This window comes from Ambystoma mexicanum, chromosome 1p, assembly GCF_040938575.1.
Source record: "Ambystoma mexicanum isolate Mex_15411 chromosome 1p, UKY_AmexF1_1, whole genome shotgun sequence".
NCBI lineage: Eukaryota > Metazoa > Chordata > Amphibia > Caudata > Ambystomatidae > Ambystoma > Ambystoma mexicanum.
This window is the reverse complement of record NC_090921.1, coordinates 1,264,051,476-1,264,064,673: the sequence shown is the minus strand read 5'-3', so window position 1 is coordinate 1,264,064,673 and position 13,198 is coordinate 1,264,051,476. Positions and strand designations below refer to the sequence as shown.

The following is a 13,198-nucleotide window of genomic DNA, read 5'->3' as shown; positions in this document are numbered from 1 at the left end:
TAAAGCTCTGGGGTCCTTCTCGTGTTTCCAAATTTGTCTTTGAATTTATCCAAAGCAGGATGGGACCCTCATTGGTGTTATTTGTCCCCTTACCCTTTCTCATAATGGTATTTTGAAAGAGCTAATTAGGAGTGTACCGAACTTGTGATCTTGGGATAATTTCTAGGTTTTGATAATGTGATTTGCTCAGTGAGAAAACTGTAGCATTCATATTATGACTAAATTATATCACGGAAGTGATCATTGCAAGTGAACATTGTACTTGTTTTTTTAAAAAGCCAGTTTACAATGTAAATACAATTGAATATGTTCCTTTTGTGTAGCTGCTTTTGCAGAAAAAATCCTTCGAATTTGTCACAACCATAGGAAGAAACAGATACAGAGAGAGAGGGAGAGAGAGAGAGAGAGACAGAGAGAGAGGGAGAGAGAGAGAGAGAGAGAGAGAGAGAGAGAGAGAGAGAGAGAGAACTAAAGAGAGGGAGACCTAGATCAGCATATGAAAGGCCTGATAGAGCTCGTTTTTTATCGCTTTTTGCACTTTTTAACTAGTGCGCCACACAGTCATATTGTTACAGGTTCATTGGTAACCAATGTACTTCCTTCTTGAGAGTAGTTGCTGCAGAGCGGTTTCCCTTAATGCTACATTGACTTGGGTTGTTTTCTTCACTGTTTCAACCCCCCACCCCCCATGTAATGCCTTGGTAAATGAACGCAACAGCACTCATGTTGTGTTCGTGCATCTTAATGTGGGTAGTGAGCTTCCTTTAATTGCATTTCCCATTGCCCCCTCAAGTTTCTCACATGGTGAGCAAATGGCGCCAGAAGTATTGCGATGCTGCTGTATGTGTCTTACTGCATAAACATCTCCATTTGAATGGCCTCTAAACAAATCTGGAAGGTCGATAGGCACAGATGCCAAGTCTTTTAAATAAGTACATGTTTCTGTATTGCTTTACATAAAACCAATCGGTATGTGCTAGTTTCTTTAGGGTATAATCTGGTCTTTTTATTACCAATGCCTCCTAGTTTATACAGGTACAGCCTTCACATAAAGGTTTTGTCAGTCAGCATCAAGATTAACTATGTTTTAATGCACCGTTACTACACTCACAATGTACATATTGAGGTAGTACTCAAACAACTTCTTATATTGTGTTCTGTGACGATGTGACATCATCATTGCATGGAACTGGGCCACAGGTATGCAAAGGCCGTGATAACCTGAAGAATTATCTTGCCCGGCCATGTCACCCCCACTGATTTTAGTAAACCAAACATGTGAAGACTGCATTTCCATAATTCGCCTTGGTGTAGCGGGACACATCTGGGCCAGATGCAGAAGGAAGACGAGCAAGAGGAAGGCTTTTCCCTACAATGATGAAGGGCGCAGGAGAACATGATCCTAGCCGCCTATCTGGACCCTGTTCACAAGCCACTCTGATATGAACTACATCTTCCATAAACCCACTCTTCTACAGCAGGAAAACTTGGAACAATATTGGAAAACATATTTACAGATTTGCATGCAGGAAGACTTGGGAGCATTCCACCGAAGTGCTTTCCAACCCCCCAAGGAAGTCAGTCCTGGGCAGGCGTTGACTGGCCTAAAGGGAACTCTGGAGATTTCCCAGTAGGCCTCTTCACCCTGGGCCTCTTTTGTGTGGCAGCCTATTTTATTTCAATGTTTTTGTCATGGGAAGAGTGTTGGGCTTGATGAAAATGTGTAATATGGGGCCACTTTGAAAAAAAAAAATTCTGGGCAACTCTCAACCCACGACCATTTAATACCCAGAGGGGCAGGGGGAAGCACAGACCATCCCCACATAACAGCAAGAGACCCAGTAAGAACTCCTCTTTTTTCCCACACTAGCAGGAACAGTGGCAACGCCATGTTTTGAGGCTGAGGGGGTGAGGGGGGGATTGCTCTTCTGGGGGCACCGCACTGGGTGAATCAGAGAGGGGTCACTATGCTGTGCCTAACGCAGGACAGTTAGGCTGATTCAAGACACTTTAAACAGACTCCAGTCACTTCATTTTTGAAAGCTCATCACTCGCTGCTGCTGTTGCGAGAAAACCAGCACATGTGGTTGGCGCTGCTGCCTGCCTGATGTTGGATTTTAAGGCTTACATGTTTCTTGACGTTCCCAGCCCTATTCCTTGAAAAATGAATCATCCCCTGCCCACTCCCTCCAAACAAAGGTCTGGTGGTCAATTAATGAGGCCCCTTTCCAATTTTAAACTGAACAGCAGTGGCTAATTTTACAAGATGCATGCTAAAACGTCACCAAGCCTGAACCCAGCCGGAGAGAAGAAAGAAACCCTGCCACAACCAGTGATTTACATGAGTATGGGAAGGGTGCCCCTATGCCACCATGTACACCGCACCTATGCATATATTATTGAGCCAGCCCATGCCCCCAGCTTTTTTTTTTGTTTTCAACTTGAGCCCTGTTAAATGTGTTAACATTTGAAGACCTTAGGCTCATTTTGGATGCAGCGGGGCTGTTTGGCCTGCCTCTCTCTGCAGAGATCTCATGAATTCTTAATGATAGTGTGGTCACCCATGGTGTAAATACGCTGAGAAAACAAACAACAATGCCACCTGAACAAGTACTCGACTGAGGAAAAGTTGAAATGCTGCATGCACTGCACAGAGCATTAAAATGACAGGTATGTCATTGTTTGGGAATTTATGGGCCATAAAAACACATGCGCTCGAATTCTGTGCAATTTCTTAATCCGAACTGGTAGGGCTTTTAAAAACTACATTTTCACTAAGAGAATTCACTTTTGTTCCTTTGCTTTTTCGTTTTATCAGGCAGACAAAACGGGGGACCTTAAAACATGATGTTAAACATGTACACAGGCCTTGTGGGTGGCCTTCTCCGACCAGTAAAACCCATCCAGGCATTCCTAACGTCCCAAAATAAAATAGCGAATGTCTCCACAAGTGACAATAAAAAAACGTTTCTTTTTTTTGACATAAGCTAATTATATATATTCCCTGAAAATCGGACTGGATTTTCCTATTCGGTGGGTGACAAATCCACCACTTTGGAACTGGCTTTCAAGATATTGTGAACTGTAGAGCAATTCATTTGTTGAGCAGATAGCACTGAGTATCAGCATCTCTTCTGTTTTTAAGGCTCTGACAGGGTCCCAACTGAGAACTGAGTCTGAGCCACAAGGAGAGGGAGAGCCACTGATGTGGTCAAGAGATCCCACTGTTTGGTCGGATGATAGAGCCGGGACTATAAGGCACGCACTTCGCTGGTACTAAGCTACACTGCTTCCGTACTGTGTGGCTGCAGGGTGGACATTGACTATATCCTGGCCGGCACTGTAGCACATACCGCGATCCGGCAGTGCAGGCCTGTGCGCCAGATACCGCAAGACTTCCAAATGTTACGCTTTTACCAGTGAGGAAGGGTTCAGAAGGCCCTATTTCCCGCAAATATTTATGAACCTGACTTTGAAGTGAGCCACAGGCAACCCCCTCTTTCCAATCTAAGACTGTTGTGGACAGGGATTTTTCACACCTAGCTGATGCATTAGAGGATTCCCTGCAGCAGCGCGCTCATCCAAACGTCGGCTTTTATACTCTCTCTCGTCTTCTTCTTTTTGCTGATAGATTTTATCCATCAGCAGTGATTTTTGGATACCGAGGCTTGAGCCTCATTACTCCATCTTCTTGAGGAGTATGTAGTCGTGGTTAGGATTCTTCTTGGTCTATGTGGACTTGTCACAGTAGGGCTGGTTTCACAGGGTCTTTGGCGTGATGGGCCGCGGGTAGGTGTCGAAGGGGTTTGCAGTGGTGGTAGTGAGTCTTCTGATCAGAGGGTTCCGGTTCTGATCCAATCCTTGGCAGATGTTATTGCTCAGCTTCGCTAGATGTTCGTCCAACATCTCAATGTCCAGGTCTCTGTGGAGGTCAGCTGTCCTTTTATATTTGCGCACTCCAACGTATGTAGCCACACCTGCAATGACCTGAAGAGCAAGGAATCAGAACAAAGAAAGACGGACCTCAGTCTCACACATACCTGCCTACATTTGAAAACCAGAAACCAGGAGAATGACGTCACTGTCACCACACCCCCTTTTTGACAAGACTCCACCCACCTCGCGACCACATCTTTTACAAATAAAAAACCCAAACCCGACACTTATCATTTGGAAATGGGCCTCTGCACATTTTAGGCAGGGCCTGGCACCAAGACTTCTTTTGAGAACACAATAGAAAAAGATAAAACGGCTAAGTGGCTCGCAGAACTCCATGAGATGACATGTTCAACGCCTGCCACCGAAAGCTTACAGCCATGTCAGGACAACGGCCGCATGGACCCAAGATTATTGAACAGGCAGTGGGACAATGAAGCCGGCACACACTGCACGCGGCAGTGTCAACAACTTGCTTCCCAGACACATCGCACCCAAATATACACGCGCTGGGAGCGTCCCCAGGTGAGCTCAGTCTAGAACCATCTTGCAAGCAGATGGCAGGAATCCCGGAGACTCCACGCTCTTCCCATGACACCATGAGAAGAGCTTACAAACGCTGAGACTCTGTGATAAACCCGGAGACTAGTCAGGTATGGCATCACATTCGAGGCACTCCACACATAAAGGCAGATTATCCACAGGAAACGGCATACCACAAAAGATGTCAGGTCTGAACACGAAATCACAGGGCATAAACCCAGATCGTCCCAAAAATGAATAATCATGTGTGCCTGATGAAGCACTGCTTTAACATAGAGTTCCATTCCTGTGACCATCCATTCAGAGAGTAATCAACTGCCGGCTTAGAAAAGGCGCATTCATGAGGGAGGTCTCCGTACAGATCCGGTATCCATGCATGCGGTCCTCCTAGCACTGATGTTTTGAATTATTGCTGCAGAATAGCGATCTCCAGTCCTGACCCCTTCCCAGCCATGATGACATTCCTTTAGCATAGAGGAAAGGGGACAGGCCGAAAGAAGAGTCCAGCAGTCAGACCCCTGGCACAGCAACACAACACAGTGAAGATAAAAGCGAAAGCTTCCAAACACAGCAATGTTCGCAATAGAAAAACCGGCAGGAGTTCATTCACCCCAAGGCTTTCTTTCCTAATTGAAAAAGCATCTAAAGGAAAATCTGTGACCACTCAGGTGGTCAGGAATGGCCCGACCGGGGTGGTGGGGAGGGGGGAAAGGATGTAGTGCATAGGTTTTTAAAGGGGCGTACTTCCATTGGTCCAGGCTATACAAGAGTGATAGGAAGGAGTTCATTGGTTATAGTAAATTATAATATTAACGTTCCAGGCGTTCCGAGGCTGTATAAAAGACCCAATACTGTCGAACAAATGACCCAAAATAGAGCCTGACTACTAGATACAACTGTTTTCACAATATAGCTCACTGGCTACCTATCTTCTAGGTTCAAGCACGTGAACATAAAGCTCATTTAAAAACACACTTCTGCAGACTCACTCAGATCACAGTGCCGGATCCATATTAGATAAAAGAGGTGCTGATTGAGACTCCCATAAACATGTAAATAACTACATCACTGCCAATGCTAAACCCATCCTCCCAGTGACTTCACTGATGCCATTTTCGCCACAGAGGATTTCCTCCACTGTACTCAACGTTGTTGGTCTAGCTAGAAAGGCTGACTGGATGCATCAAGCTGAAAGCATATAGCTGGGTCAGTCCACTGCACACCTAATACAAACTGGTCAGTTATTTTGCATATCCCCAACTTCTAAGTATACGATTACGAAACATGATGTACAAACATTATGACAATTGATTACAATGAAGAATATTTCCATTTTTATTAGACCATCCAAAACCTGACTGGAAGATACTGTTTAGTGGGTCAAAGAGGACAGCGGCAGTGAGAGGCGAGAATCTGAGTGGAGAGATAACGGGCATCACACAGAGACACTGCTCACCTGCTGTGCACCGTGCACTGGTAGTGCTCACTTCTCAGTCTCCAACTCCTCAGCCAGCGACATGCAGGCAGGGCATGCACAGGGCACGGGCCCGGCACCACCGGCAGCACAGACCCAGACGGACAGTCTACCAGCTAAGGGACAGTACAGCAGGGTCTGTCAGGAGGGCGGTGGGGACTGTGGGATGGCGTCGGCACAGCCAGGCAGGCAGGCTGCAGACTTCCAGAGGCTGGAAAAAAATACATCTTTTCTCTTCCAACTCTGTCCAAGTCTGCAATGGCATGGGCCCTTACCAGCGCTGCACCAAATTGCCATGCACAGGGGGAAGGAATCCAGAATGATCCGAGGTTGTTGAAGAGGAGCTGGGCAAACCTGGATCAAGCCTTGTATCCATACATTTGGTTGGTCCACACAATGCATAATCCCCAACATGGGTCAATGCCATGCCCATAGCGCACTGTTGCACAGCACCCAGAGGCACTGAATACTGCTTCAGTGCCAGGCAGACAGCAGGAAAGACATTGCTGCTGTGGCCGTGGTGGGTCACACGCCTGGCCCTAACTAACATTTATGGTCCAGGCTGGGGTGCGGGCACATCATTTGCTACATAATATCAAATGCGTCTGCCTGCCCGTGACAGCTCCAGAAAGGCTGGGCCTTGGTGTCTCCCGGCCGGGTCGGCCCAGGGAAATCTAATTTACAACAAGCGCTGCTGCCTGGGAATGATACCCTCCGTTTTGCAATGCCATATGAAGGGGATCACCCCAGGCAAGGGAAGTGCTGGCAGCAGCAGGGTCACGCAGCGGGCTCGCGCACACACAGTACACTTGCAGTGCGACCGTGCGCCCACTATTTATTTATTTATTTGCATTGGAGCTTAGTTTATGGCTGACGCTCCGAGTGGAGCGCAAGCCCAGAGGGTGCCTGAGCGGGGCGCACAGGGCACCAGGTTGGAGCCATGGGGGCTCCACCACTGAACAGGAACACTGGGAAGAGGAAAGATCTTGCCTCCCTCACACACAGCTGCAAGCATGAAGGAAGAGAATCACATGCAGGCACTCTCTACAGTGAAATCAATGGGAGATATATTACCATCATACTCCTACGTCCCGTTCCCTTTCCTCCATACTCATGGGATACCTCGTATCACGATGACGAGACCAAAGCCTTTTTTGCACCACATAAAAAAAGTCCCCTTTAAATGAAGGCACATAGGGCATGCGTGCCTGCCCATGCTAACTCCGCCCCTATTCCTTCACTCACCGGTCCTTCTTACCTCTCTACGGGACTGGACACCTTGACCCTGCTGCCACAATTTTTCTTCTTGTCGCTACTTGCATAATTCTTTTACTTTACAGCACACCAGCCTACCTCACCTCACCGTCATACCTGTGTATGCCAGTGATAATTGGATTTCGTTCCTATGCCTTTTGCGGCAGGACATTTCCATCATCAGATACCCATTGCCTCTGTCTGCAGCGTTTGGGCCCTTCCCACCAGTGAGACTCACTCCAGTTCAGCCTGCGCTTTGCTCGGGTCACGGGCAGTTCAATGTCACCTGACCAGTTAGTAAGACCTCTTTGGTTCTATTCAAGAATCTTCTCCATCCCAAAAAAGAACAAGGCTGGCCTGTAGGTGATCATGGATCCCTCTTTTTTCAACCTCCATCTCCTCAACAAGAGGATCAAGATGATTACGCCAGCACAAATACTGAGCTCAGTTCAAAGCAACAATTGGTTTTGCGCTGTGGATTTAAAGGATGCCTACCGGCATGTTCCAATATGGCCTCCACATCGGAAGTTCCTTAGATTTTTAATTGAGAGGCTCCACTATCAGCATCGAGCCCTGCAATTTGGCCTCAATTCAGCAGCAGGGGTGTGTACCAAATTGTGTGCATTGTAACCAGTTTGTTACAACTCAGGGGATCCACATATTCCGCTACCTGGATGACTGGCTAGTTCGGCATCCTCCAGCCTAGAGGCTTTGATGCAACCAACATCTTGGTGTTTACCCTGTTAAGTCTGGTGTTCTCAGTCAACTTCAGCAAATCTTCCCTGACCCTGGCTCAGCGACTTACTTTTCTGGGGTTTGTGTGGGATTTGAGGCAGGGGAAAATGTTCACCTCTGCCCAGTGTGTGACAGATATTCGTCTGACAGTAGCACATTTTATTTCCAAGAAAAAGCCTATGGCATTGTGGTACCACAGGGTGTTGGGCCTCACAGATGCATGCGTCCTTTGCGTTTCCGCACGCCAGATTGAAGATGAGGCGCCTGCAACTCCATCTCAACAGCTCTTGGTCGCAAGTCACAGACAATCAATCACAGCACATTGCGACCCCGGCCTCTCTGGATCAGGACCTACAGGTGTGCGGAACCTTCTGGTGGGCAGAACAGGCAAACCTGTTACAGGGGGTCTCTTTCAAGGAGGCTCAGACGGATACTGTGCGCCACCTTGGGGAGCCTACAGGCCCACCGACTGTGGTCCGATTAGGAAAAGACACATCACATGAATCAATGTATTGGAACTTTGGGCCATCTTTTATGCCCCTACGAGCGTTCCTGTCAAACATCTGCACAAAGTCTGTCCTTAGACAAACCGACAGCGCCACACAAAGTTTTCTATATACAAACAGGGGGGCACAAGATCACCTATATTGTGTCATCTGGGCTTATGGATCTGGGAATGGGCTCTGACACGCAGCTGCTCAAGGCAACCCATCTGGCTGGGGCTCTGAACACACATGCAGATCTCCTCAGCAGGCTAAACCACACCAATCATGAGTGGGAGATCAATTAGTTAGGCCTGTATGCCATATTCCAGGAGTGGGATCTTCCCGAAACAGATCTGTTCAAAACACATGAAAACAAAAAGTGCCTTTGCTACGCCTCTCAGGGGGGGTGAAGCCCGCCAAGGCTCCCCAGGAGACAGTCTCATCATTGTCTGGACAGGGGAGTTCTTGTATGCCTTCCTGCCTGTTGGGGGGGTAGCCAAGGCTCAAGCAGCCAAGGTTTGCTGTAATGAGTACTCAGTCGTGGCAAAACTGGGCTGTACAGTTATGGCACCACCTACATGCGGCGACACCTGAGATAAGGGTAGTCGGTTCAGTTCCACTGCAGCATCCTAGACACCTGCTCCTGTCACCAGAAGTGACACTCCTGTGGGGCAGCGGATCCCTGACTCAGCCTTGCAGGCCATACGCACCGCAGTAGATCCTTACCTTTCAAAGGTCACTGTTTTGTGTGTGTGCTGCGATGCAGTACTCTGCAAGGGTGAGCAGTTCCAGAGTGGTTTCGAGGCTGCGGTCCAGGACCACAAAGGAAAGTGTCCCCTACCTCGATAAGGCCCACCCAACATCTTCCTCTCTCCATCTGCCCTTTCTTATCATTGTGGTTGGTGCCCCTTCCCTACCCTCTGTTTGCTTCCCTCCCTTGTGTGCTTTGTTTAAAAAATCCTAAATAAATCACAAAACACAAAAATAAAATAGAAAATGGCTTTTTTCAGAGCCACCTTTCACAGTTCAAAAATAGAAGTACCAAAAAATGGGTGCCGGCCCCTGTACAGTCTGTGAAGTCCACGGACACCGCAGTAGTCTTTGTATTATCATCAGAACACCAATATGGTAATAACCACTAGTTTTATAAAAAAACATCCTAATGTCCTTACTTCTTCAAGCACACTACACTGTCATACAAAGTGAAGCAAACCTTTCCCACAGGAACACACACACATACCAGTACAACCGTCCCAAATAAAGGTAACAGCCCTTTGCACAATCACACTCCTCTATGTATGCCTATCCTCATATTCACAAACTCATGCACAGCACACAAAAGTACATAGCACAACTTCCAAGCCAACACTTTCCTTTTTTCTCCAACCGACACAAGAGAATGCCTACCAAAAAGTAACTCCATGGAAAACAACGCAGAAATAGAGCAGATAAAACTCAAACCATGCAAAATAGCTATCCACTGCCAGCCGACTTTGTACGAAAAGTTAAAACAAAACAGCTGATACAGTCACTGAACAAAACGGAAGTAGGTAGCAGGAAAAAAGTGTGACTTTGTTCCAAAAAGTAAAACTAAAAGTAAATATATTAAGAAGAATGCAACTACCAGTAGAGCTAACACTACATCTACCAACGGTAACATAGCCACAAGTTAGCATTCCAAAAAATTAATTTTACAAGAAATTTTCCACCATAATATCCTTCAGAACCTTATAGAACAGGGGAGAAATCACGCTCAACCCTTAAAACTTACCGCAGAAAACTGATCCTGGAAGCTCCCATAGACAGTGCAATGCTCCTGTTATGATCCCAGTCAGAGAGTACAGTTCCCTTTCAGGCATGCAACATAGGCAAGGAACATTGTATCAGTCAGCGGATCAGAAGTGGGTGTTAACTTGGCATATATGGCATCCACACCGTTTACAGCATATGTTTCCATAGACTCTCATAAACAAGGCTGCCGCAAGATCCATTTGAACCTTGCAGCACGTTCCATTCATATCGCAGAGGGAGCTACTTAAGGCCCGCTTACCCAGGAACGCTCGCTTCACGTCTGCTCCGCTGACAGCGGGTAACGCTACCGAAAAAAAAGACAACAGAATATAATAGTTATAGAAAATACTTACTGAACTGAAGTTATCTCTGAAGCAGTATCTTCCGTCAGCATTGGTTCTTTGTTATTGCAGCAGCTCCTGTCAGAAGTTTCTCTCACAGCCCGCAGCATCTTCCAGCAGCAGTTTTTCGCTCATAGCCGGAATATCCTCAGAAGTTTCCTCCGGAGCCTCTGCATCTTCCAAAGGTATTCTCCTCAGTTTTCCGGAAACATGCAGATAATTAGAGGTATTTAATTAACAAACAAACTGAATAGAAAATAACAGAAGAAATGTTGAATAAGTTTACGTATCTGAAGGTTCTTCAGGTTTTCACCTCACAGTTGTTTTCGTGCTCTTTCTGAAGGCTGCAGTTACTCTGTATAGACGAACTTACGTTGTTTAACGTTTCCTCATCCTGAGTAACTTCGCAGTCATCCGCATCCATAAGTCTTTTCCGAATTCAGAGAACCTGCAAGAAAAAGTTAACTATTTAGAAAGAGAGATCTCTCCAATGTAGGAATTGTTTCAAGACACAAAAGAATAAGTTATTTTCTCCAAGAGACTTTACCCAAAGACTAATTCTGGAAAGGTATAGACATTGTTAAGGCAAGAAATTATAGAGAACCTCAGCATTCCAAATTCCATTTGCATCTTCATCCCAACGCGCCCCTATAGAAAGCAGGATGGAGAGCTCCACAAAAAAAAAATACATGTGAGAAGGGAGGATTACAAAAGTATACATTTAATGCAGTACTTTCTCAGTAATAGATGTTAAAGCAGTTATATTGTTGTTATTATTGTTTATACAGAAAGGGAATTCGAAAAGTGTTCAAGTACAGGTCCATAGGCTGAGAAGGCATTACGCTCCCGAGGAGTCCAGGTAAGCGTTACAGCTCCTCAAAAGGAAATTGTTTATATTAAACAGAATGAAACCACTAACAAAATTAATTACTATACTACAAAAAGTACTTCACAACATACGTAATATCAACATAGATACCTTTGCAAACTTCTGTGCAGGTCAGTGGATTCACACAACCACCACAGAGCCATAATACATTGAAGAGGCATACAAACAAAAGCAAACAAACCCAATTGCCATACATAGCAGTGGCCCAGGGTATGAAAAGTTAGACAGTACCATTATGACAGAGGAAACGCTGATTTCAAGAATATCCCCAACAAACTTACAATCAACTCTCCATTCCACCAAACCAATCCGTCCTGTCTACAAATGGCTGTGCACCTCAATGTGTAACCTATGATCTTTGTTTTCAGTTCCTCAATCAGTATGTGAAAGCCAAGCCAAAGACAAATTAAAAAATCAAATATTACAAACCATGGACTAATGTCCAGTGCGCAAATACACAGGACTATGAGGACATTCATGAGCTTGCATTTCCTAGTCTGCTTGCACAAAAGCACCTTCCACCACATCAAAATGTTAGTAACATACCATTCTACTCTACTGAGACTGTACTATGCAAAAAGTCCTGCTTTAACACTGGAGCATTTAAATCACATTCTCCTACATGGCACAGCCAAAGACCTCCTGGAAGAAATAGACCACATCCAAAGGAAATATTTCAGCAGCTGGTACAAAATGCAAATCATGGCATATTGTGTACTACTTGTAAGTCAGACAATCATTCCACCTTACAGATACAGTCATATCGCCAACACGTAATAGTAATGATTTTATGATCCAATGCAGATGGTACCAAAAACAACTGCAAGCTTACTAGCTTCACACACGGGGAAGTATCACTTGGCAAGAAAACCTTCACAACAGTAGGCATTATTTACCACACAGGTGCCACAACCACTGCAGGTCACTATACTGCATGCATTAAAAGGAAATGTGGGTGGTTTGAATGCAATGATCCCTCCATTACTCTGAAGCAGAGATTACCAGCAAATCCTGCAAATGCCTACTTAATATTCATGAAACCAAAATGTACTCACTGATCTACAAAAGTATCATAGCCTACTGCCCAATAACCACCAACAGATATATAACTGCAAACGAAAAATTACTTTCCGCCCTGTGAAACCGGAACAATTTAGCATACACCAACTGGCCCATTAGTACATCAGTTGCGCTGCTATACAGTTTTTTCCCCCAATGACCACATAATTATAGTCATAGAAACAACAACTGTGGAAAAGACACACTAATATTGTTTCACCCATAGTACTTAAAAAGAAAAGTATTGAGTATGAGGCTCCACAAACTGCCCTCAATGACCTGTAAAATGACCAACTGTTAGAATGAGGCAACAGCTGTCCAACAATGCCCATACCACTGCAATAAATACGCAACTGAATGTAAATATACCCATAATACTGCAAAAGCACCTCACACTAGTGGAAAATGGAAATCCGCCAACAAGAATGTAGGTGCTTGAAGACATACCCTGCAAAACTGTGAAACTTTAAACAGTTAGAATACGCCAACTGGTATCTAACTGCAACCATAATACTGCAATATTACTACCCATTACTACACAATTTAAAATCACCTAGCAAAAAGGAAAGTTCTTCTGAGGAAACCTGTTAAGACGTATTAAGTATAAACAACCAGAATACACTAACTGGTATCTTACTACACCCGCAGTACTACAATGTTACTTCCAGCGGTCAAACTGGCAAAATCAACT

At 45.3% G+C, this 13,198-nt stretch overlaps 1 protein-coding gene across 1 annotated transcript in view; it reads left to right on the top strand.

The window, feature by feature from the left end:
• Positions 1-13,198, top strand: part of SHANK1 (SH3 and multiple ankyrin repeat domains 1) — a 2,604,687-nt gene that overhangs the window by 1,932,313 nt on the left and 659,176 nt on the right. The window contains exon 18 of the mRNA XM_069605116.1: positions 11,817-11,827. Coding sequence (XP_069461217.1) covers positions 11,817-11,827 — 11 coding nt within the window. The remainder of the gene's footprint in view (positions 1-11,816; positions 11,828-13,198) is intronic.